General features: G+C 59.6%; 2 protein-coding genes across 9 annotated transcripts in view; one reads left to right on the top strand and one right to left on the bottom strand.

Annotated features, from left to right (window-relative positions):
- The window catches only part of Mafk (MAF bZIP transcription factor K), a 12,466-nt gene extending 5,119 nt beyond the window's left edge, over positions 1-7,347 (top strand). The window contains exons 2-3 of the mRNA XM_047533155.1: positions 3,252-3,331; positions 4,314-7,347. Of these exons, the coding sequence (XP_047389111.1) occupies positions 3,296-3,331; positions 4,314-4,748 (471 nt within the window). The 5' untranslated portion in view covers positions 3,252-3,295 and the 3' untranslated portion in view covers positions 4,749-7,347. The remainder of the gene's footprint in view (positions 1-3,251; positions 3,332-4,313) is intronic.
- Positions 6,970-24,399, bottom strand: Tmem184a (transmembrane protein 184A). Of its 8 annotated transcripts, none has more exons than XM_047533153.1 (9): positions 18,180-18,380; positions 17,280-17,507; positions 13,724-13,949; positions 13,417-13,507; positions 13,239-13,314; positions 12,991-13,082; positions 12,223-12,392; positions 11,493-11,687; positions 6,970-10,953 (listed from the first exon to the last, which is right to left on the bottom strand). In XM_047533153.1, the coding sequence occupies exons 1-9, from the start codon at positions 18,246-18,248 to the stop codon at positions 10,694-10,696; spliced, it is 1,407 nt and encodes a 468-aa protein (XP_047389109.1). In that variant the 5' UTR covers positions 18,249-18,380; the 3' UTR covers positions 6,970-10,693. The 8 variants fall into 8 exon arrangements, with proteins under 8 accessions (XP_047389109.1, XP_047389110.1, XP_047389105.1 ...); XM_047533154.1 differs by having other exon boundaries at positions 13,724-13,889; positions 18,180-18,378; XM_047533149.1 differs by lacking the exon at positions 18,180-18,380 and adding an exon at positions 24,174-24,399 and having other exon boundaries at positions 12,991-13,314.

The raw sequence follows: 24,399 nt of genomic DNA, 5'->3' as shown, positions 1-24,399 counted from the left end.
TCAGGAAATGCTTGCATGAAGGGGGAACAGATACCAGTGTCACAGAATTCAGCTGCTGAACTTCTCTGACTTTTCTGGAATTCCAAGTAGCTCAGGGCATGGGGTCTTTGTGCTTTTGGCTGATGGGCATTAGATGGAAGACGCAGAGCTCCCTCACCAGAAGCTGCCTAAGAGAGGCCTGCCTTGAGCCACAGTCCCAGGAAGAGGGCTTCTCTGGGGCTTCCTGTGGGCTTCACACACCCTCCTGCCTGGAGTCTCAACCCAGGCTCAGAAAGGAGTCTTCTCATAAGGTGTGCCCTGTGGCCCTCGAGGTCAGTGACTTACAGAGCTCCCTCAGAGCGCTTTTAAGTCACTTGTTTTACAGACTCTTTTTCACATAAACGAAACTCTCCTGGGACTGGAGGTGCAGCTCAGTGGTGGCGTGCTTGCCTGGCCTGGCCAAGGCCTTGGGTTCCATACCCAGCCACTGCAGAAAACCAGAACAAAGTAGAACTCTCCCTTGAACCTTGTTCCAAAGGCCAGTTGTCATTTTTCTTGCCTTTGATGTTTAAAGCAACTTGAGGTCAGTACTTCACGGGTGTACTTTGTGAGTTTTGGGCAGAGGCACCAGTGTACCCACGGACTGGGTTCATGAGAAGCGCCATGCCTGGGCTGCTCCTGTGCCTGGCACCTGGTGGAGGGGCAGAACCTTGACCTGCAGCCCATCTGTGCTCACCTTTCGTGTGGGCAGATGTAGACTGAGTTGTCCCAGCAGAGGAGCCAGGCTTCTGCAGCAGACCTCATCTGCCTGAGGAAACAGGCGGGTTCGTGCACACACAGTGCTGCCTGCACCCCACCCCAGCACGTCCCCTGGCCTGGACTGCTGGGCTGGGCTCCCAGGAGGGCCTGGTACTCGGGAGTGGGTGGCGGTGTGGTGGTGGGGAACCCAGGTATGGTTTCTTTCAGTGTCACCTGCTAGGCCCAGCCTGGGCCCTTTGTTTCCTCCCTCATTTTTTCTGAGGAGGTGACCCATGAAGAGCAGAGGGTCTGCTTGTCCCTAGCATTGTTCCATGTGGAAGAGGAGTCTTGGAAAAAGAGCAGGTTTGCCTACATCTCCACAGTCCTCTGGTTTCTTGAGATGGCAGGCCTGAGGACTGAGGGAAGGTCCTCGCTTCCCCTGGGCCTGAGCAGGGACCCCTGTAGGTTGCTTTCTCCAGTGGTCTTGGGTCCCCAGAAGCCACGTGAGGTGGTTGTGGTAGGCTCAGAGCTGGCAGATGGAGTTCACGCCAGGAGAGTGACCTATCTTGCCACCCAAGAGTCCTCAAAGTCATGGAAGGGGTGGACTGCTGTGTGGTCACCTGGAGACTGAGTCCCTATCCCATGCATAATCTGGCCCCTCAGTTGTCCCACCACTGTGATCACAGGAGTCGATTCCTTCGTGGAAAGGTCTGGCCCTCAGCTCCCAGCGGAGCACAGCATATCACCCTTGGGTCTGACCACAGCCCCCTTCCCTGGCACCTTTCTTTTCCACTGGCCTCAGGGGCCCTAGCAAGCGCCATACGGGTGGGAGGGGCATCCTTGTGTGGGAATGTGAGCGGCTCTGTAAACAGCTGGTGACTCACCACATAGTTATGTCACTGACTTGTAGTTGCTGGAAGAGGTGCCTGGTCCCTCCTCCCTCCCATGGAAAAGTTTCTCATGGAGCTCCCAGGCCCCTGGGTCCTGCAGGTCCCTCACAGGGTGGCCAGAGCCCAGGGCTTCTTCAGTGTCTCTATAACCCAGGGTGGAAGGGGGGCATGCCTTGGGGCCCTCACATCATGGGGTCAAGTCATGTTGGAAAGCAACTCTTACCTCCCTCTTTGATCACCCTGAACTGCCGCTTGTCCATTTCAGGCCCAGGTGTGTAAGGGATCAGGATGCTCGCTCAGTCCCTCCCACACGAGCAACCCCAAGCCTACCTGAGGCTCCCCCAGCTGGCCCCTGCTGTCCTGCTGTCCATCATCAACCTCCGTGGGAGCGGCTGGAGTCTCCAGGGTGCTGGGTCCTGTGTAGTTTAGAGAGTGGCAGGACCGGGGTCTACAGGGCAAGGGGCAGTGGAGGTCACCCCATGCTTCACCCCTCTTTGGTGTGTTTCTCTGATGTTGCTTCTGCTCAGCTTATCTTGTTCCTGGAATGTGGGGGTGGGGTGTGGCCCATCCCATGGCCATCCGTGTTTCTCCCCTTTCTTCCTCAGTTGTTAGAATGAATGAGTTTGTTTACTGTCTGACAACCTCGGGATGTCGTGATGTCTTCGCAGAGGCCTGACCTGAAGTCATGATTGCTTTTGGGCTTCTCCATTTCTATGGCAACCATCAGGGGTTGGCTATTTCCCAAGGTCGCCATGGCAACTATCAGAGGGGAATCATGCTTGGGATGCTTTGGCTGGGTTTTTCATGAATGATTAGAATGTGTGACACAATGCAGACTCTAAAATGAGAAGGGCAGGTGGCGGGGACAAGTCTCACCAGACTATTGATTAGTTCTGCAAGGTGGCCATGACTCCTCACTGCCCATCTCTGGCCCTTGTTGTGAATCTGGTGCCCACCAGGAGCCCCCACCCATCCTTGGGCCCCAGAGTCACCTGGGCAGCCCAGGGCAGTGAGGCTGAGGTGGTGATGTCACAGCTTCAGTTCCCTTCCCCATGGTAGGTGGCAGGGACAGGTGAGCTGGGTGGGGCTGGGGAAAGGTGGCAAGTGCTCTGCTCTATCCCCAAGAGGGGGCTTTCTAAAAGGGCCTCCTTCTCCCTGCTGGGTCTGAATCAGTCAGAGCTCTTGCCAGGCAGGGTCATTGTCCAGGTGTGTGGCCATTCTTGGAGGTGGCTTTGCAACCGGGCTGTGGTCTATTGGACATAGCACCTTATACCTCACTGGTGCCAACACCTTGTGAGGTAGGAGGGGAGTGAGGACAGGAAGCAACAACTGCCATGCCAGGCCTTCACTCCTCAGTCCTGGTGGCTCCGGCACATGCTAGGTTTGGGGGCAGCAAGGGACCACGTGGCTGCTGGGCCTGGGTACCAGGGTTCAGGCTGTTCTGTGAGCTGTGTTGGAGTGTCAGCTGAGGCTGGGTCTTACTGGAGCCTCCTGGGCAGATGGGCTGGGGGAGCCCCTCAGGATGTTCTTGGGGCACTGTGACTGACTTATCTCCTGGGAGCCTCCTGCAGTGATTCAGTGCACAGTCCTGAGCTCACCAGGGCCTAACCCATGCTTCCTCTGTGCTCTTCTGTGTTTCTGCAGTTACAGTTTTCCAGCACTTCCATCCTGGTGATTGTGCCCGGGTTATGACGACTAATCCCAAGCCCAACAAGGCGTTAAAGGTATGGTGGGTGGCAGCCCTGGGCACAGACATGGGAAAGATTTGTCCTGGCCAGGAAGCTCCCCATTTCTCAGGATTGCCCTTAGGGTGTGAGGAAGGCCCTGCCCCTGAGAATAGGTGGGACCGTGGACTAGGAGAACATTCTCAACAGAGGTGGGTGACACACCAGGGATGTAGCCTGGGAGAACCTGCCGTGACCTCCAGGTATTGACTCCTGGGCCAAGGGGTAGATGCCTGCCAGCTGGGACTGTGTCCATGGGTCCTACTCCTGCCTGAATTCAACTCCCAGTACCAGGCATGGGCAGAGTGGCCTCCAGTGGGCGGGTGCCCAGTTCCAATGACCTGGCTCCATCTGTGCTGGTGCTTGCTGCCTCCTGGGCCCTTAGCTTCTGTGACAGGGTGCCCTGGGTTGGTTTCATGTTTTGGGGCTCTTGGGAGTTGTATACAGAGCTGGGACTCTGTGTTTGCTCCATATCATCTCTGGGGTCCCTGTTCCCTTGAGGTGGCTCTGCCTGGCCAGACCCTGGTTTCAGTCTGATAGGCTGATGGGCAGGTAGTAGGGGAAGACTGAGCCACCGTGCCTCACCCTGGAAGGGCTGGTCGAGATCCTTCCTGGATCAGTCTCCAGTGTTGGAACATCCCATGGGAAGGATACCTGTGCCCTGTGTCCTTATGGAACCTGGGAGGCTGACAGTGACAGGTAGGGGTGGTGTTACCTCTGGCCTTCCTTAGGGAACAGCTATCAGGTCCTCCCTGTTCGACAGGGTCACAGCGACAGCAGTAGCTGTTCTTAGGGCTGCCTGATGTGGCCTCACAGTGCTACGTCATGTGCACAGTGTCCCCATTGTAGAAGAGGGGACCAGCCCCAGATAGAGGGCAGGTCAGTGCTACTGCTGAGTCTTTCTATTGCCCAAAACCAGCTCTGGGCTGCCTGAGGTCAGACACCCCAAGTGCCCTGGTGCTGACCCCGTGTGGCCCTGCAGGTCAAGAAGGAGGCGGGCGAGAACGCCCCTGTGCTCAGCGATGATGAGCTGGTGTCCATGTCCGTGCGGGAGTTGAACCAGCACCTCCGGGGGCTCACTAAGGAGGAGGTCACCCGCCTGAAGCAGCGCCGGCGCACACTCAAGAACCGTGGATACGCAGCCAGCTGCCGCATCAAGCGGGTGACGCAGAAAGAGGAGCTGGAGCGGCAGCGGGTGGAGCTGCAGCAGGAGGTGGAGAAGCTGGCTCGTGAGAACAGCAGCATGCGGCTGGAGCTGGACGCCCTGCGCTCCAAGTACGAGGCCCTGCAGACCTTCGCCCGCACGGTGGCCCGTGGGCCTGTCACGCCGACCAAGGTGGCCACGACCAGCGTCATCACCATCGTCAAGTCCACAGAGATCTCCTCCACCTCTGTGCCCTTCTCAGCTGCATCCTAGTGCCTGCTTGGGCCGTGAGGCAGCACTTCCCTCGTGCCTGCCCAGGGTCCTGGCACAGACTCTAAACACCAGTCCATTGCAGACCCCTCAGGGCTGAGAGCGGGGACAAGCGAGGTGCCTGATGAAGAGTAGGCTCTTGTGAGCCAGGCACTGCACGCTGCTCATGCACACACACGTGCACACACACTCATGTCCCATCCCTTCTCCCCAGAGGTGTCTGTTTTCAGGAGTCGATGGGAGGACAACTCTACAGTCCCCTGCAGGTTCTGCCAGGAGGAACACCCCAGGAGGGGCCCCTGCAGCTGGGTGCAGGGCTCACCTTCCACTCCTCCTGTGAGCAGCCTTTAACACCGTCCCGCCATGGCTTCCACCTGGGCCAGGCACCCTGTGCTGACCTCACCGAGCTCTGGCTGCCCCTGGAGCGGGGTGGAGGGAGCTCACAGTCGGCTCTGGTCTTCCAGTTGTCCCGTTGAAGCGCGCTACAATGCGCGTTAGCCCTTCGCACCAGGCCTGCATCCTGGGAGGCAGATCTAGGAACGTCTGTGAGTGGCTGTGTGTGTGTGTCTGTGTGCTGTGGGCCTGCTGTCACAGGGCCTGTACACCAGAAGCACCAGGGTCATGTCAGGAAGGCTTGTCCAGTATGTTTGCAGAGAGTTGAGTGTATGTTGTGAAGTTTCCCTTGTGTTCTGTGAGCCAAGGAAGTTGCCCAGCAAGGCCCAGCAGCAGAGCCAGCTAGCTTTCTGCCAACCTGCTGGCCATCCCTGGATCTCAGCAAGGTGAGGGGCAGGAGCATCCCACCAGCTGGTGGAAAGCAGGTCTTGGTTTCCCTGGGGCTTGCTTCTGGCTGGCTGTGCTCAGCAAGGTGGAGAAGGTGGAGATTTGGGGCCTGTGGGGAAAACTTTGTGTGGTTTGGAGAGGAGTTGAGGCCTCAGGGATGTTGGTGGACAAGGAGGCAGCGGTTGATGTCCTGTGTGGAGTATCCAATGGAACACTGTGCTTCCCACTGCTGGGGGGAGGTGGGTAAGGATGGGGCGGGAGCCCTGGAGATGGGGCCCAGGCCCCAGAATATGAAAGAGGCCCAAGCGTGCAACGTGCTGGGTCAGAGGGCACAGCCAGGATCTCCTCGTGGACATGCCTTTGTTGAGGTCAGCCGGGAGCCCCTAGATGGGCTTGGGCACAGAGACGGGTCTCTGTGCCTTGGTGCTTGACCATCGCCTGGAGCCTTCGCTTGCTCTTCATTCATGGAGCTCTGAGCCACTTGTGGTCTTGGGGATCCTTCTGGGGCTTCCTTTTCCAGAGCACTGCTGCAGGGCACCCTCCTGTGCCTGGGGGGATTGGGCTTGGGCACTCCGGTCTGGGGTGAGCTGGTGGAGTGTGAGCCTGTGTCCTGCTACCAACTGGAAGCCACCACATGGGACAGGCAGTGAGGGGGTTCCAGCCCCTAACACCCAGTTCCCTCCTGACCTGACCTCTGTCCCCAGCAAGCTGCCATGCCCATGTGCAGACCGCCCCAAGGGCTGCAGTGTGGTTCTGAGTCTACTGTCAGAAGTGGATAGAAAGTGTCAGGGGCTCTCTGGTGGCACCGCCATGTGGCTGGTCCTCCTTCAGGTCCAGGGCAATGCTAATGGTTGGCCAAGCTGCAGCCCAGCCATGCAGGGTCACACTGGAGCCTCAGAGCAGGAGGCTCTGCTGGGCACTTGAAGCTGTCGATACCATAGCCATGGTAGGTAATCCATATTGGATATCAATAAGGGCCATGGGGAAATATTTAAAGAGAGAAAAAGAATATATATATATATATATATAAAAAATTATATACACATTTTATCGTACAGATTTTTCATAAGTTTTTCTTTTCCAGTTTGATACTGTAGATCTTTAGTGCAGAGTTGTGTTGGATGGGGAGGGATGGGTGAGCTGCCCTCCCTGGTGTGTGCTGGGCCCAGGGATGAGGCCTAGCCCAGCAGGCACCCTGCTTGGTGGGCGGCCCCCAGGGCAAGCCATGCAGTTGCAAGTTCTCTCTAGCCCCAGGGGTCTGTCACATCTCTGGGATGTGGCAGGCGGGTGGCAGCTGGTTGTGGGTAGCTTCTCACTCTTGGCCTGTGGTGCTGTGCTAGAGAAGGGGCTTCCTACCCTCAGCCTCCAGGATGCCCGCGGGCACAGGGCCAGGGAAGGAAGTGGCACATTCTGCTTTGCCTTTGAGATCACTGAAACTTCATTGTCACGATTTAATATATGAACTTTTTTTTATTTAAGAAAAAAGACAAGGACCTCTTTGTCGTGGGTTTGTTTGTCTCGCGTCTCAGACCTCCCAAAGAGGGCAAGCTCCGTCTTTCCCAGGTGGCCAGGCGCTCCCTCGACACGCCACGCGCACGTGTCCTGGCCTACTAGTTGCAGTTCCATTTCAATATTTATTTTATTTTTTTTTTTTTGCTGCTTTTCCCTGATATAAATTATTGAGAGGAGATCATAGCTGTGGACCCGCATCTGTGCCCGTGCCCACCCGCCCCAGCTCACAGCCCACCACCTAATTTATTGCTGTACACGTCGCTGCTCTGACTGCTTTTGTACCTTTGCAATAAAGAACCTCCTGGTTTCAGATCCTTGTGCGTAGCTGGTACTCTGGGTCGAGGGCCTGGTGCCCTGGGCTGTTAGGGTGGGCTGAGCAGGTGCTCCTTCCCATATCCTTGCCTTTCTCCCCTGGGGAGTCCCGTTAGGACCTGGGCCCATGATCTGAACAAGGGGCAGCCCTGGGATGGCAGCTTCTACCTCTGCTCCTGGCTCACTTGCTAGCTGGCAGGTAGAATTCCTGAGTGCCCCATCCCACGCTGGCCAGAGCCTCTGGTGGTCAGCACAACCTCTACCTAGAGCTAGGAGCCACAGAGGTCTGAGCTTCCTTCCCTGTAGGGCAGACACCCTCACAGGCCAGGCTGCTGCCCTGCTTTGCTGGGTGGGCTCTAAGATAAACCTGCAGGAAGTTTGGAGGGGGACTGGGTCTGTTGAGAGCAGAGTAAAGCCGCACTGGCTTAAAGCGAGCAGGTAGCTCCAAAAAGCCGAGGGCAGCCAGGCTGTCCTGAGCAGACGCTGTTCCTCTGGCCTGTTCCGTGGTGAGCAGCCCCAACCTTGCCATCCTTAGAGGGGCGAATGGGGCAGCACTAGTCTGCAGCCTCAAGAGGGTCAACCTTGCAGTGAGTCCTGCTTCTGGGAGGCTCCAACCCCCAAGTCCACCTTCCTGTGGCCTCTGCTGACCAGGGAGTGTACACTAGAACTTCAGAGTGTGCCTGACCCAGTGGGGTTTTTATCTGCTGAGGCCACAGTGAGGTGATACTAGGAAGGCAACAATGGCGTCCCCAGCTAAGCCAGACCTCGTTGTAGTGCCTGGGGACCCTGACCCCAGCTGGGTTCCCTGAGGCTGCAAGCCTGCAGTTGAGCTCGGAGCCCGGAATTCTGGCCCAGGCTCTTGGAGGCAGTAGGCAGAGAGGGAAGCTGTGAAAGTAGACACTGCCCCCAGCCCACACCAGGCCAGCCTTTCTCAGAAAGGAGACCATCCCCAGGCAGTCCAGCTCACACAAAACCAGATCCCCAGAAAAGCCACCCCCAGGCCACCCAGCCCATGCCAGGCCTCCATTCCCTCACGTGGGTCCCTGGTGACTTTTAGCTGGGCCATTTCACAGATGGGAACACTGAGGCCTAGGCAAGTCAGGTAACTTTGCTTAATGCTGGGTAGGCAAGCCAGTTTCTGCCTGCCAAGCAGCCACTTCCTTTACCCCTGTGGGGGCTGTAACTGGGGCGCCCCTCTTCATCAGCCCTAGTGAGACTGAAGCCACTCAGCCACCCACCTCTCCTCCCTCATGTGCCCATGTTTCCCTCAAGAGATGAGTGGAGCTGAGCCTGGGGGCTCCTTTAAAGCCACTCAGTGGCAGTGTTCTACCTGCATGTGGTGTGAGTCGGGGTGCCATGTTCAACCCACACGGCTTTATTTGCTGTCTTAGAAAGAAAAGGGGCCCGTCTGCAGGTGGAGGAGCAGGTGGCAGGTGGAGAGTGGATCTGTGTGCAGTTATCCCCTGCCAGCTGTGACCTCAGGTAACTTGCTGGACCTCTCTGGGCTTACTCCCCTTCCCCGGCTGTCGCAAGGTTTAGTCTGTGTAGGCTCTGGGCTTGCAGGAGGGGAGCCTTGCCCACTTGCTCTCTGCACATGGCTCTAGGTACCTCAGACCCAGAGGATGGCCTCTCCAGGGCAGGGCTGGAGCGAGCCAGCCCACTGGTGACCAGGCACTAGACCGCCCCATTGGTCATCTGCCGAGCCTGGCATCAAGCTTGCCCACGGTCTCTTTGGTCAGCAGGTCTCTGGGGAGAGCAGAGACGCCCCCTCCCAATCCTGCTGATGGAGCGGAATGTGGGGAGCCTCCCGGTGGGTCTGGCAGCTGCAGAGGCATGATAAGGTGGCGGGGTGTGGGTGGTTCTTTCCAGCCGGGTGCAAGGAGGAGCCTGGCCTATCTTATCTGCAGTCCCGCTGAGCCCAGAAGCCACTGGCCTTGAGTTCCCCTGTTCCTAGGCCCAGGGAGCAAGAAGGCAGGGGAGTGGCCCTTGACTCTCACACTGCTCAGCCCAGCTGATTGCCAAGATCCTGGGCATGCTGCCCTCTTCTTCCCGTGACTGTGGGAGTGGGCAGCCGGGTGGGTGGACAGGAGCTGTGGCGTCTGGGTGGTGCCTGCCAATCTTTCCCGTCTGGTGAGTCTGCCTGGCCAGCCAGGCCTGGATCCCCACACCTCTCCCAAGCCCCCTAGGCTTTGCCCACCAGAACTGCAGGACCCAGACTTTTGCCCCTGGGAGTCCCCTCTGCTTGGGATGCCTCATGAGAAGATGCCCCTCGGGCCAGGGTCCAGGGCGGGCCCTCCAGGAGGTCCCCCCCCATCCCCTTTGCTCTCTCCCATGTTTCCAAGGCCACTGGGCCCTCCAGCTCTGAGGCAGGGCCTGTCAGGCTCAGCTTTCTGGGTACTGGGCATGTGGGAAAGAGGAAGAGGAGAGGACAGCTCCCAGGTCTGAGTCCAGCTCCCAGGTACTCTGGGCGGTTGCAGGGTGGGGCCTGCGGAAGCTCCATTTTATGAGGAAAGCAAGGCTCAGAGGGAGGGGGCTGCTCTGGCTCCCTAGAAACCAGGTCCCGTCTCAGAATCCGCGCTCAGGGGCCTGCAGTGCTGAGTAACGCCTTGGGCGGCCACCCGGGCAGGGAAGAGGACTGAGACCCTTCCTGACACTCAGCTCAGAACAATGGGCCTTGGTAGACCACCCCTCTGTGGTTTGTGACTCTGGGTACTGACTCTGCAGGAACAGAAGGTAAACAAGCCATTAAAAATCCAAGGCATTTATCTATAAATAAGGGCGATTCACTGGGAAGCAGCTAGTCACTGGTAAGTCCTGGTGGTTCCATACATGGCCAGAGGGCCCCAGGATGGGGACCTCGAAGCTCCCAATGACTGGAGTGGGTGGAGCAGCATGAGCCTTCTTCACGTGCCACAGCAGGCACAGGCCCTCAGTGCCTGTCTCCTCTGCTAGCCCAGGCTGCCCAGCCGTCCCCTGGCCATCCCTTCCTGCAGCTGCCTGGCCTGGGGTCTGACCATCCATCTATCTACCTGTCACGTCGAAGGAGCAGCCAACATGTAGCTCCCCTGGGGCCCCTGTAGCCAAAGCCCCAGTGGTCACATTAGCACCCTGCCCCACGTGGGCCGCCCTGCAGGTGATGTCCAGGTCATGCCAGTGGGTCCTCAGGCTTGTCCAATTTGTTCAGGTGTCTTCTCCCAGGGAAGTGGGCCCACCCCTCACCCTGAGCCTTGGCATGAGTGTGAAGGCTGCACCTTTGGCAAGAGGGTTGGTGGGTAGGGGGCCTGTCCTTTCCAGAGGCCTGGGCAGCCTGGGTCCCCAGCCAGGCACTGGACACCCTGAGTTCCCTACAGGTCTTCTGAAGGGATCAGCATGCGCTTCTCCAGGTTTTGGCTCCTCCTACCCCTGTCAGAGCCACTAGTGGAGCTGGGCTGGGTGCCAGGCGAGGGGTGTCTGCCTTGGCCAGGCCCTGGGGCCTCCTGGGTGGCCTGCTGTGTGTACTGCTGGTAAGCAGGGGAGAAGTTGTGGATCGCATCCTGCACGATGTCCTGGGGGCTGATGGTCTCCTTGAGGCCACTGGAGATGCTCTGCATGGGTGCTGGGGGACCTGGGGGCACAAAGCACGTGGGCTGGCCAAGGGCTCCCTGCCAGATCCCCCATCATACGCTCAGCCCTGGGACTCCTGCATAGCCAGGCCTTGGCCGTGTTTAGCCAGGTGACCCCAGGCCTCCTGAGGCCAGCCCAGCTCCTCCTCAGTCTTGGTGCTGGGGCCTGTCCCTGTACAGGCCCTTCTGCCAGGGGTCCCACTCCCCGCGAAGCTCTGGGGGAGCTTTGGGCTGGCCTGGTGGGAGTCTTTCATGCTCTTGGCTGCTTTTCACTGACTAGCGGGAGCCAAGCAACCTTGGCAGCCACTGGCCATCCTGGCCCAGGTGGCCTACTCACCAGGGATGCTAGCTCCGCCCCTCCAGACACCCACCCCCATCACCAAGGGACCCTCAGGCCATGGTCCCAGTCTATCCCACTTCCCTCAGAGCTGGAAGCTGCTGCCAGCCTGGCTCAGGCAGCACGGGGACATCCCCTTGTCCAGCCAGTGGACATCCCTAGGGCTGAGATGTTCCAGGGCCCAGCTGGCAGGGCCTGGCTCACCTGGTGAGTCCTTCTTCTCTGAGTACACCTGGCAGGTGAAGGCGTAGCGCAGCGCGAGGGAGGCGAAGAGCATCTCGATGCAGATGAGGAAGTTCTGGTAGCCGGCAGCCAGCGTGCCAGCCCCCACCCTGGTGCCATCCATGGCCTCGACCTCAGGGATAGCTCCACACCTCTCTAGTATGGCCAGCAGCATCCCTGCGGGTGAAGAAAGCCATTCAGGCACCAGCCTTTGTCAGGTGGCCGGGCACGGCCAACACTAGCCAAGGCTCCCCCTGGGCACCGGCCAGGGTTCCCAAGGGACGGGCTTGGGGTTGACAGGGCTGGCGGAGGGTTTCAGACCTCCTTTCCATTGGGAATGGCGAGTTGGGAGGGCGGGGATTCCTGAGTGCCCTGCCATGTCCAGCCCCAGGCCTGGGGCCACCCCAGCTCCCATGGCCTACTGGTCATCATCCTCCACAAATAGGGACCAAGTACCCACATGGGGCCTGGCAGGGCCCAGGTAGCCTCTGTGGCCTCCACCTACACCCTCAGGGCTTCCCTTCACCAGCCACCAGGACAGACTGGCTGGTGGACCTCTCATGTCCCCGCGCCTGGGCTCTGCCAGCTTAGCACTGGTCACTGCTCTGAGCTACAATGGGGGGACGGGGCACAAAGGCCTGGGACGAGGTGCAATCGGAACCCAGTTCCTGGACTCAGGCCGGTCGTGGCGCTGCCCCCGTGGGTCACACACCCTGCCAGAAGGAGAGGAAGATGACGGCCTTGACGGTGAGGAACTTGAGGACGGGCTCGAAGGGCCGCAGCAGCTCCCGGGTGGCGGAGTAGAAGAGGAACAGCGCGTAGAGGGCCAGGCTGACGGAGGCGTTGTAGACCAGCGCCACGTACAGGTAGCCGCTGTGGACGCTGGGCCCGCAGAGCTCGGTCAGCTGTGTGCCCGCCTCCCTCCAGGGCTTGCAGACGGCACCGAGGGGAGCAGGGCCTTGGGGAGCCCTACCTGCTGCCTCCCCTCCATGGCCCCAACCCTGCTGCCCAGTCAGAAAGCTCCCTGGCCACAGCCTGAAGGAACGGGTCCTTCTGCTGTGGACATGGGAGTGCAGTGTGTGCTTGGGTGCCGCGTGCGGGTGTGAGCAGTTGTTGGCCTGTGGTGCGTGGGAGCCGGTGTGGAGCCGGCCGGGGCTGCTTCCCGTGCTCACCCGTCTCTCTGCTCCACAGCAGGCAGGTGCGTGTGCTCCTACCTGTGCACCCTCACATCCAACCCTCGTCCTCCATGGCAGCCCCTCAGGTTGGGGGCCGGGGGCCACCACTGCCTGGGCTGTGCAGCCCTGTCCCCATGTGTGACAAGGCCAGCTCCTCTGTTCCACCTCGCGTCCCCTGGCAGTCTCCCATGAGGAGGGGACCCTGCCTGCCTGCCGTGGGCAAGGAGGGGCCCTTCCTGGGCTGTGACGAGCCCCGCCTCCAAAGGCCTGTGCCCCTTGGGTTCCTGCTCCCGCACCTGCCCTACCTGAAGTCCCCGTCACGGTATCTGCCGAATGCTTGGAGGATGATGGTCACCACGGCCATGATGGGCTTCACCATGCAGAACTGCAGCGTGGCCTGGGGCGGGCACCGGGGCACCCGTGGGGGACAGCAGCTGGCCGTGAGCTTGCCCCCAGCACAAGGGTAGGGCGGACCCAAGCCTGGCCGTCGCTCCTGCTGGGTGGCCAGGGGGTGGGGAGGGGGCGGAGGAGCCCACGAGTCGGTCCCACTTACCTGCTTGCAAAAGCGCAGGAATCCGATGGAGTAGGACATGCCCCTCAAGCAGCAGGTGCCGTAGACACAGCTGGACCTGGGGAGAGGAAGTCCCAGGCTCTGGGAGGCCAAGTCCCCAGCAGCGGCTGGCTGCCCTGTCCTGGGCCTCAGGTGTAGACGGCTCTGTGGGTCGGCTTACTTGATGGGCTTGCCCCGGATCTCGGCCATGATGGCACTTTCGCCCCCCAGGTACTGGAAGCAGAGGCTCAGGAAGCTATAAATGGCAAAGGCTGCAGGGCAGACAGAGGCGCTGCTGTGAGCCTGGCCCACCAGGAGCCCTGCACGCCGGCTCCCGCCAGCCCATAGTCGCGGGAGGCGGCCTGCAGTCCCCCCTCGGCATCCGCCTCACCCATTGTCAGGGCTCCCCGGACAGGGCCAGGAGGGCTCTGGGGCCAGGCCCCTCATGCCATCCCACCACCCAGACCGGACGTGGCCCCGAGCGTCACCTTCATAGCAGTCACGCACGGAGTCGAAGTAGACGTAGTACTCGTGGCCTCCCAGGAGCAGGAGGCTGAGCCAGGAGTCGAAGGCATAGATGGGCACCATGAGCAGCAGGCGGATGATGTAGCGCTGCTCCTGGGGGACCGTGTAGGAGCGCAGGTGCAGGTAGATCTGGGCCGGAGCGGCAGGGTCGGGGGTCGGCTGCCCCTGCCACCCTGCCACCCAGGCGCCCTGAAGGAGGTGGGGGAGCTCCTCTGGGGTGCCACCAGCCACCTGTACCTGCCCATGTTCCCTGGACGACTACAAGGGGCAGTCTTTTTTTTTTTTTTTGGTACTGGGGATTGAACCCAGGGGCGCTTGGCCGCTGAGCCACATCCCCAGCCTTTTTTATATTTTATTTAGACACAGGGTCTCACTAAGTTGCTTAGGGTCTCACTAAATTGTTGAGGCTGGCTTTGAACTCATGATCCTCCCACCTCAGCCTCCTGGGCTGCTGGCGTTACAGGTGTGCGCCACCGCACCTGGCTAAACATGCTATTATTAATTCACAGAAATTTTGGTCTGGGAATGTAGCCCAGAGGTAGAGTGCTTGCCTAGCACGAAAAGCCCTGGGTTCCAGTACCAAAAAAAGTACATACTTAAGTTGTTCAACCTGCCGTTTCAACAGACATGCACATTGTGGAGGCAAAATCAAGCCCATTAACATGTTCATTACCTCACATACCTATCATATTTTGTGATGAGGAAGTGTATTTTATAGTTTTTAAACGTGTAGCACATTTATGACCATCACCTTGAGCACAAGACTGTTCTCGATGAACCTCCGGCAATGGAGACACCCATTCATTCATTCATTCATTCATTCATTCATTCATTCATCTTTTCACTCATTCTGCAAGAATTACTTGAGCCCCACTAACTGTCAGACCCTGGGGAAAGGGAGGGGACAAGCCCTAGACCCCGATTGGGCAGGTCCTCAATAGGAGGATAATGGAAGGACTTACACCCTTTGTAAAAATTTGTTCTAATTAGTTATACATGACAGTAGATTGCATCTTGACACATCATACATAAATGGGGGCTTATACCCTTTGACCCCTCTAGGAATCTATCCCTAAGAGCAATTTTTGGGGAGGAGTACCGGGGATTGAACTCTGGGGCACTCGGCCACTGAGCCACATCCCCAGCCCTATTTTGTATTCTATTTAGAAATGGTCTCACTGAGTTGTTTGGGCCCCCCTAAGTTGCTGTGGCTGGCTTTGAACTTGCGATCCTTCTGCCTCAGTCTCCCAAGATGCTGGGATTACAGGTGTGTGCCACCACACCCACCTCCTAGAAGCAAATCCTCAAAATAAAGCAAAAGATTTGTGCACAAGGCTGTTCTTCCTATATATAGCAATATATAGGAAGTGACTGGTAGGACCCCACAAGGGAGGGCCGGGCTGGCCACACAGTGGAACAAGCTTAGCAAGGAATAGTATGCAGGCAGTAAAAATATGCTCAAAATAGCATCCCATGGTGAAGTGCTCTAATAGGATGCAACACCTCAGAACCAAAATGACCAGACTCGAGCTAGGATTGTGACTCAGTGCTAGAGTGCTTGTCTAGCACGTGTGAGACACTGGAGTTGAATCTCAGCACCACATAAAAATAAATAAATACAAAATAAAGGTATTGTGTCCATATACAATGAAAAAATATATATTAAAAAAATGGAAAGACTCATGGGACCTCAGTGTCACAAATGCCTGGCAAAAATGGAAGGAGATTCATCCAGTCTCTTACCCCTGGGCAGTAGAGAACACAGGGAGTACGGTTTCCACCTTTAACCCTCTCTGGATTGTCCATGTTTTCTATGAGGACATGACAAAAGGGACCAGGGCTTAAAGGGGAAGAGGGGCTGGGGCCCGGGTGCATGGACCCCTTCCAGGGTACGGCAGGGACGGCTTCCTGGGGTGGTGCCCTGTAGGAGGGCGTGGAGGGCGTGCTGTGTGGAGGGGGCATTGTGTGTGGGGCCACAGGGTCAGGCGCGGGGAGTGAGGCTAGGCTGGCATCGGGCCCGGCTCCTTATCTGGCACACTGTCCCCTGCTGGTGCAGTGGGAGGACCTGGCATGGCCAGCTACCGGGAGACCTCTCCCCGGTTGGCACTGCCTGGTGACCTTGGCAAGCTGCTGTCCTCTCTGGCCTTGGTTTCCCTGTCTGCAGTGAGGGCTCGAGCCCCTCTCTGTGCAGCCAGGTCTAAAGGGACAATGAGGTGGGCCTGGCAGTGGCGCATGGGTGGGAGAGGGGAACAGGGCCTGAAGCAGCAGCCCCAGGGGTCTCAGGAGCCCTGCCCAGGCTTTGTGGCCCCAGGACACTGGCTGGAGCCACATGCAGATGGCCTCTGTGTGATGCTCAGTCACTATCTCCTCTGGGAAACCCTCTCTGGTGGTCTAACAGGAAGGGCTGTCCCCGCGTCCTCTGTGGCTCTGGACTCTGCCCTCAGACATGCACCGAGCCCCCCTTGTATGCTGGACACCCACCAGGAGCAGGTGGCAGTCACCGAAAGGGCATCTGCTCTTACCTTCTGCCTTGGAGGCCCCTGGGCTCCCCTGCCCATCCATCCTGCCCAGTGCTGGGTACACCCAGCTCCCCTCCACACGCTCCCCCTGTAAGGGCTCCCCAGCACCCCAGCCCAGCGGCCCCACCCGGCCACACGGGGCTCCTCCTACCCACCTCTGCCCGCCGGGCTGGCCGATGCTTTCCTGCACCTCTTTGTCTATTGGAGAATGGTCAGGACCACCCTGTCTGCATCGCCCCCAATGCCCAGCCCCAGCTTGGGCACCACTTCCTGCCCACCTACTCCCTGATCCTTCCTGGCTGATAGGCCCCACCAGTCCTCCCTCTTGGGGGCTGTTCTGTCTCCCCACTTGGTGACAGGCCAGAGGTGCTGCGTGTGGCCAAGGTGTGGCAATGTTGCTTTTCCAGGTTCCCACAGGCAAAGACTGGGTGGGAGTGGCCCCTCCGGGAATCCAGTGCCCTCCAGCCAGGCTGGACCCTGCTCCCTGCCAGCCAGCTCCACTTCCCTGCTCCTCTGTCCCCTGCCGGCTCCCAGCTCCCTGTTCTCCGCTTCCTCCTGAAGCTCCTTACAGAGCAAAGTCCAACTGTCTCCAGCCTTCTCTGGGACACCGAGCCTCTGAAGAGAGAAGGCCTTTGCTCCTCTCAGTTACGTAAGCCTTGTTCTCTCAGAGCCTCGATGTTCCCGACTGTGAAGTGGGACTATGCCACCGACCTCGGTGAGCAGGGCCAGGGGCCAAGGAGACGGCCGGTGGTGCCTGGTCAGTGCCCTGCCCTGTGTTCAGGCCTGGCTCCTGAAGAAAGTCTCCCATGCCCAGGCCCGATGTCACCCTGATGTCCCCTGGGCACTGTTCCTCTGGACCAGCTGGCCTCCATGTCTAGTCCTAAGGGCCATCACTTGAGATCCCATGATCCCAGAGGCCACCAGTGGGGCCAGCCTGGGCTGTGCCCATGTCCCACGGAGACTGGAGTCCACAGGGAGGCTCGGAGATGGGCAGGCTTACCTGGTGGCAGGTGAGCAGCAGGGCAGCCCACACGAAGATGCCCGAGACACCTCGGGCCAGCGCGGTGGTGAGAAAGAGCTGGGCAGTCGCCTGGGAGCCATTCCCCACGACGTCCATCTGTGGCCCGTCCAGCAGCATGGGCATGGCCGGCAGGGGACTGGGCTGCGGCCAGGTCAGGGACACCAGGGGGACTCCGGCTGTTCCCAGCAGCCCTGAGGCTTCACTCATCTGCATAGGCAAGGAGGAGGCGGAGAGAAGGCCGAGGTGCAGCCTCCAACAGCTGTCGGAGGGGAGGCGGGCGCTCTGCCAGGCTGCGCCCACCTCAGCGCCACTGCCTGGCCCCGTACATTCCTGGCTTCCTGGGTGGAGAGCCACCTATGGCCACCTGTGCCCTCTGGGAATTTGGGTCTGACCTTTCAACACATGACCTTGACCCCGGCAGCCCCTGGCACCTCCCTGCATGGGGCTCAGCCTCGCTGCACCTGGAGGCCCCTTCGGAGAAGCTCTTCCACGGTTGAGACCTGGGCTTTCAGGGGCCCGCACTTGAGGGGCCTAGGACTACTTCCACTCAGGTGTGCGACGCGGAACCCCGTCCTGCAGGCCCCGGTGGTCTTGGGAGAGGCCCAAAGGCTCTGTATCCAGCGGCGGGAGTGCAGTCCAGTCACAGTGCCAGCCGCTGCCCCTACCCCGGCCTGCCAGCTCCCTGGGACCCGCTGGAACACGTCCAGGTGCCGGCATGGCCAGGCGCCCTGGCCGCCCCTCACCTGCTCTGCCCGGATGCCTGCCCCTTAGAACCTCGACAAGCTGCAGGACACCTGGAACCTCCCTCCTTCCACCCGGGCAGCCCTGTGTGGCCTCCTCCCCACCCTCTGGGTGGCGGTCACAGGGCCCAGAGCCTACCTCTGCGGGCAGGAAGCTCTTTGGTCCGGCCCTGGGAGGCCTGGCCTCTGGGGAAGCCTGGCTGGTCATTTGTGTGGCCACGTGGCCCCTGCCGGCAGCTTGCTGGGGGTGGGGCAAGGCCACTGTGGTAGGACTGCACCAGGCCTGGCCTGGCGGGTGAGGCTTCACCTGCCCAGTGGCCCACCTGGTCTCTGGGCCAGCCGGAGGAGGGACCAGGATGAGGAGGAGCCAGGCCTGTCTCCTCCCCTGTCGACACTCTATCCCTCCTGGTTTGCCCAGGGCAGCTGGTTTCCAGGAACCTGCTGGCCACCAGGTGCCCTCACCTGCCTGTGCCAGATGGCCAGGCAGCCACTGGCGGCAGCAGAGACAGGCAGGAGGAGCTGTAGTGGGCCAAGGTGCAGTGGCCCAGGCAGGGGAGGAAGAGATAGGGAACTTGTGTCACAGGCTTTCTTTTGGGTGATGAAGTTCTTGAACCAGACAGAGACTGCCCTGAACTGTTCATGTAAAAATGGGTGAATCAGCCGGGCACAGTGGGCACACCTATGATCCCAGGGGCTCAGGAGGCTGAGGCAGGAGGATTGCAAGTTCAAGGCCAGCCTCAGCAACAGCAAGGTGCTAAGCAACTCAGTGAGACCCTGTCTCTAAATAAAATAAAAATAGGACTGGGGATGTGGCTCAGTGGCCGAGCGCCCCAGAGTTCAATACCTGGTACCCGCCCCCAAAATGGGTGAATCATATTATCATATTCTGTGAATTGAACTTGGATTGTAAAGGAGCATCCAGGCCTCAAGAGGGGCAGTTTTTTGTGCGTGCGTGCGTGCATGCGTGTGTGTGTGTGTGTGTGTTTGTTTTGTTTTTGTGACACTGGGGAATGAACTGAGGGGTGCTCTACCACTGAGCCACATCCCAGCACTGCCCTGTCCTTTTGGTGCTGGGGATTGAACTCAGGGGCACTTTACCACTGAATTACATCCCCAGTCCTTTTCCATTTTTATTTTGAGATACGGTTTCACTAAGTTGCTGAGGCTGGCCTTGAACTTCTGATCCTCCTGTCTCAGCCTCCCAAGTGCTGGGATTACAGGTGTGTGCCACCATGCCCAACTAACATTTCTGACTTTTGGGGAGGGGGGCAGGGAGTGACAGGTCACTGGTCCTTGCCGGGGTCTGTCAGTGGGGCTAGAGGGCTATCCTGCCCCTATGGAAAAGTTCCCCTGCCCGTTCCTCACTCCATCTTTTGGTCCTGTTGTGGATACACGTGAGTCTGTTATGAAGTGGCCACTCTGCATTCGGACCTCACCTCACACACCTGTCCTTTATGCTATCTGACCTTCCCTGAGGCACTGGCAGGTAGACTGTCCCTTTTTGAAGATGAGACCTGGGGACTAAGAGGCTTATCCATGTGTCCAGGGTCTGGGGCTGAGGCCCATCAAGTCCTGAGGACCCGCCCAGCTCTCCCTCCCCGTCCCCACATTTCCCCCCAGGACTCTGACTCAGGCCCTGCTTTGCCTGGCCCCTGACAGCCCCCACTCCTGGCCTGCTGGCCCAGGGCCACTCCTGCATCCAAGTCCAGGGACTCCTCTGAGCCCCACCTGCCCCCTGCCTGGGACCTTCTGCACTGACTCCTCCTCGTCCTGCAGTCTCAGATGTCACCTCTGGAAAGTGTCCTTCTGTCCCAGACCGCCTTTACACTCCATCTGAGGTTCTGCTGGCTTGCTGTCTGCGACCCCTCAGGGCCCGCCACGCAGGTGGCCCTCGGGGCTGTGGGCCCTTCAGCAGGGGTGGCAGTTGGTGGTCTGCATCTGCAGCCAAAATGAGTCCCTGGTGTCTGCCAAAGGTGCCAACCCTGGGCCTCCTGCCCTGCCTCACAGGACCCTGCAAAAATGCAATTCAGGGGCTGGGGAGATAGCTCAGCTGGTAGAGAGCTTGCCTCGCAAGCACAAGGCCCTGAGTTCGATCCCCAGCACTGCAAAAAAAAAAAAAAAAAAAAAAAAAAAAAAATGCAATTCAGGTGTGGGGACAGTGCTCTCTGGCCATATGGTGGTCATTATGGACAATTATGGAGACAAGCACCTTCACTTCCCATAAGTGATAATGGTCCATGGGCTTTGAAGCATGAAAACTGTCGGGATATGGACAGGGCTTATCCGGCCCACTCTGGCCCCTTCCTATTTTGTTAACAGAACCCAGCATGAGATGAGGCCTCAGGTCCTTCTCTAGGCTGATACTGAGCGTACAGCAGGAAGCATGGTGGTTATTTAGCAGAAGGACTTCCCTGGCTGGAGTCAGAGGGCCAGGCTTCTGGGAAGACTCTGAAGGGTCATGACTTTGGGAAGATGCAAGACCTGGACACTAGACAGGCCGGGGACTTCCAAAGCTCTACTCTTTCCTCAGAGGCAGATTCCACTGTGGGAAAGGAGAGGTCTGGTGATCTCCTTGGCCCAAAGCTCTGCCAGCTGCAAGGGGTCTCGGCATCAGACCCTAAGGGTCTGTGATCCTCGGAAAGCCCTGGCTGCCCCCTCTCTGATGGTGGAGGCCAGGTGCAGTGTCACTTCTGGATTGTCCTCACAGATGCCCCACCTGAGCTGTTCCTGCGTAGCCACTGCCCCTGGGAAGGCCTGTGAGAGCCCAGGCCCGGCTGTGAAGCCCATCCATTCCGGAACCTCCTGCACTCTGGAAGTGGCTCTGCTCATGAGACAGTCCCTCTTGGCCCAGCTCTGGGCCTTCTGCCTTCTCTACCCAGCCTCTATGCCTCCTGACGGAATCACTTCCAGACACAGCCTGAGCCCTGAGCCCTTGTCCTGCCCATGGCCTTGGTCACCAAGGCAGCTCCCTTTGCCTCTCTGGTCTGTTTTTCCATCTGTGAAGTGGTGAAGTCCAAGGCCTGGTCGAGGTGGGAACTGGGTGAATCGGTCTGCCTGTCCCTCCTCGGGTGACGCCCCACCTGGCCTGCCTCTGCTCCTACACCTGCTGCCTCACCTACCCAGGCAGTTCCGGTCAACATGCCTCTGTGGTCCCTAAGTCCAGGCAGGGCCCAGGCACTCAATCCCTGCCCGTTAGGTTCCTGACCATCCAGCAGGCCAACACCTCGGGTCCTGGCTGTGCGTGGTGGCTCTGCCCCTGGAAGGACACAGCAGGATACAAAGCACACTGTAGGTACCCGGCCCTGAGCCACCTACCTGCAGGGAAGGCCCTCTGTCCTACCTCTCTCTGAGCTGGTGCTGCCCCCTGCTGGGCATCTGTGGGACTCCAGGGTCTTCCCAGCAGGATTCCAAGGTGTCTGCAGCCTGGACTGCAACTCCGGTCCCCTCACCGGCCTTCCTCTCCCCCTGAGCTGGCCCCATCGTGTGCAAACTGAAGGGTTCCCAGAGTGGGGAGGGTCGGGGTGTCCAGCCCCTGCCTCCCCTCCCCTGGGAGGATGCTGGTCTCGAGGCCCCAGGGTGTCTGTGGGGCACTCCTTGCCCTGTGAATCTTCCAGGCAGCCAGCACACGCTGGCAACTGCTTCATACTGAGACTTGGCCAGACCAGGAGATGGGCGCCCTAGGTTCTGGCTGGGCACTGGTCAGCAGTGGGCCACGCCACACATGGACCCAACCGAGAGCACGGATCTGTTAGCCCCACTTCACAGATAAGGAAACTGAGGTTCAAGGGAATGATTCCTCGATGAGTCATAAACCCACAGGGGGAGTGGAGAGGGGCCCCAGAGTGCAGACCAGTCCCCTGCTTTGGCCTCTGAGCCCAACACCTAAGCCTCTCCTTGACACCAGCCCATCTCCCCCAGGCTGATCACTGGCCTGGTGGGCATCCACAGTCCAGCACAAAGGCAGGCATGCTGTCTCATGGGCGAGGACTGCCTGAGTCCCCAGAGGCAGGGGTGGCCCTAGTCCAAAGCCCCCAACCCTGTGCCCCTCCTGGCCAGGGCTTCACCCCATGTCCAATAGCGGGTGTTTGCCTGGGGCCTGAAGGGGAGGGGCCATGGCCAGGCTCCACATGCTCCTGGGGCCCCACGCTGGTCCCATAAGCAGGTGGGTTGACCCACTTCACTACCCTGAGGAATGGGGCTCTTGGGCTGGTGACATCCGGCTGTAATGAAGAGGAAGTGGAGGAGGCCAGGGCTGGGGGCTCTGCAGACGGGCCCCTGCTAGGCTGGGGCTGGGACGATCCTCCTTTGCCTGGTTCTGGGGTCAGGGGACCGCTTGTAACCACGTGGCGCTCACAGGGGTCCAGACCCCCAGCAGATGACTTCAGGGTGTGGCCTGTTCCCCAGGTAGGTATCTGGGCTGGCTGTCCTGGCCACTCTCTGACAGGCTCTCTGGCCGCTGAGGTTCCGCCCTGAGGCCAGTGTCAGTCCACACCACTCAGGAGAGGCGCCGGGCAGGCTAGGCCTGATTTCCCTATCAGGGGCTGGACGTTAACCAAGTCCATGGCAGGACATACCTGCCCGGATCCCAGCAGTGGGACCTCTGGCCACTGTTTACCATGACCATGAGACCCGGCCCATCCGGCAACCCCAGTGCCCAGGGCGGTTGCTGGGGGACTGAGAAGCTGCAGGACCTGTCCATGCCTTGGTCTTGACCCTGGCAGAGCTGCCTGCCCTTTGCCCTACGCCCCGGCTCCTGGTCTGCCGCGGTTGCAGGCTGGTCTGCGACACATCCCCAGTGCGCCATCTTGTTTCTCTCCAGGGAGGGTCAGGCCTGGCCTCACCTTCCCTGCTGCACCAAGTTGCCCCATGGCCCTAAGGCCACTTCCAGCAGCCAGGTAGCCGACTCCCCTGGGGCTGCTAATTAGTATCTAAGGATCCGCCTTGGGGCCTGCAGAGGGGGCGGGGCTTCCACAGGCTAGCCCACCAGGTCCTCTTGCTCCCCGCCTGGCACCCTCCTGTCCTGGATGTCCAGGGAGGCCGCAGGCAACATTTGCACTTTTTGTTCCAGCAGTGCTGCGGCTCTGACCAAGCTACACCCACCCCTGGGTGAGGCAGGATGGTAGCAGTCAAGGGCCCTCGGTGGTCAGGTCTCGGTCACTCACCCAGCGATCAGGGGTAGGGGCCTCCAGTTGGAAGGCCAGCTCAGTTGGCTGCCCTCCATCCCAGGGACCCTGGAGCCACCTCTTCCCTCTCTCTGGGTCTCCTCCCAGGTCTAGTCCTGGGATCCCCTGATCCCCAGCACACTTCCCTCCAGTCCCCAGCGCAGGCAGCACCGCCTCCTGGTGGCTAAGATGTTGCTCCTCACCTGAGACCGAGAGCAGCCTCTGCAGTCAGGATGGGCATGCTTGGCACTGCTGTGCGGGGGCCCTGGCTATTCTTGGTGTCTGAGAACTTGAGTGAACCCTGTACCAACCTAAGCCTCAGTTTCCCCGGGCAGTCTGAACCCCCAGGAATGGCCAGGGCACTAGAGCAGAGACTCTCTGCAGGTGGCCATAGGTGCTTGAAGGGGTGCCTGCCAGGCCTGCAGGGACCCAGGGCTCTGCTGGCCCAGCTGGCTTGGTGTTCGCAGTCAGGTGAGGTGTGGGTGGCCTCTCACTTCCAGCCCTTGGGTTGACTTGGCTCTGTCTGTCGGTGGCCCCAGATCCCAGGGGGTAGCGTTCTGGGGACGTGGGGACATTGCTCCCCCACCAAGGGTCTCTGACCTCATCTTGCCAGCTGGCTCTCCCCTCCCTACTCCTGTGCCCACCTCTACCCCTGGTCTTTGGCATCGGTCCCAGAGAGAACCCACCAGGGCCTGTCTACACCTGCCCTTGCCCCAAGGTGAGCTGCCAGCCTTGGGTGTGGCCTTCCATCTGAGCAGGGGCATGGCCCCGACACCTCTGGTCGTCAGGTGACTTCCTGGGCTCGGAGAGGGGCCGGACTCTGGGGTAGAGCTGGGGCCAGAGCAGAGGGTTGTGATTTTCGGAATTTCAGGAATGGGGTTCTCCAGGAGCCCCCACCCCAATAAAGTGCGTGAGGCCCCAGCACCAACGCCACGCCCCACAGAGTGGCCCCACCGCCCACGCGCACTCACCTCCCGGTGGCTCTCGGCTGCTGGCAGGGCCCGCTGGGCAGGTTTGCAGCTTCGGTTTTCCAGACAAGGGACACGCTCTGCCACCTCCAAGCCTGGAAGGGTGGCTGAAGGGGTGTCCCACGGTGTCTGCCACCCTCCTCACAGCAGCCAGGACACCCTGGGTCCCTCGGACTCTACTGCTGCTACCTTATCACTGGCCTCCCCGGCCAGGCTCCTCCCAGCCTGG

The sequence above is a fragment of the Sciurus carolinensis genome, chromosome 18 (genome assembly GCF_902686445.1).
Source record: "Sciurus carolinensis chromosome 18, mSciCar1.2, whole genome shotgun sequence".
Classification (NCBI taxonomy): Eukaryota; Metazoa; Chordata; class Mammalia; order Rodentia; family Sciuridae; genus Sciurus; species Sciurus carolinensis.
This window is presented reverse-complemented; position numbering and strand designations above follow the sequence as displayed.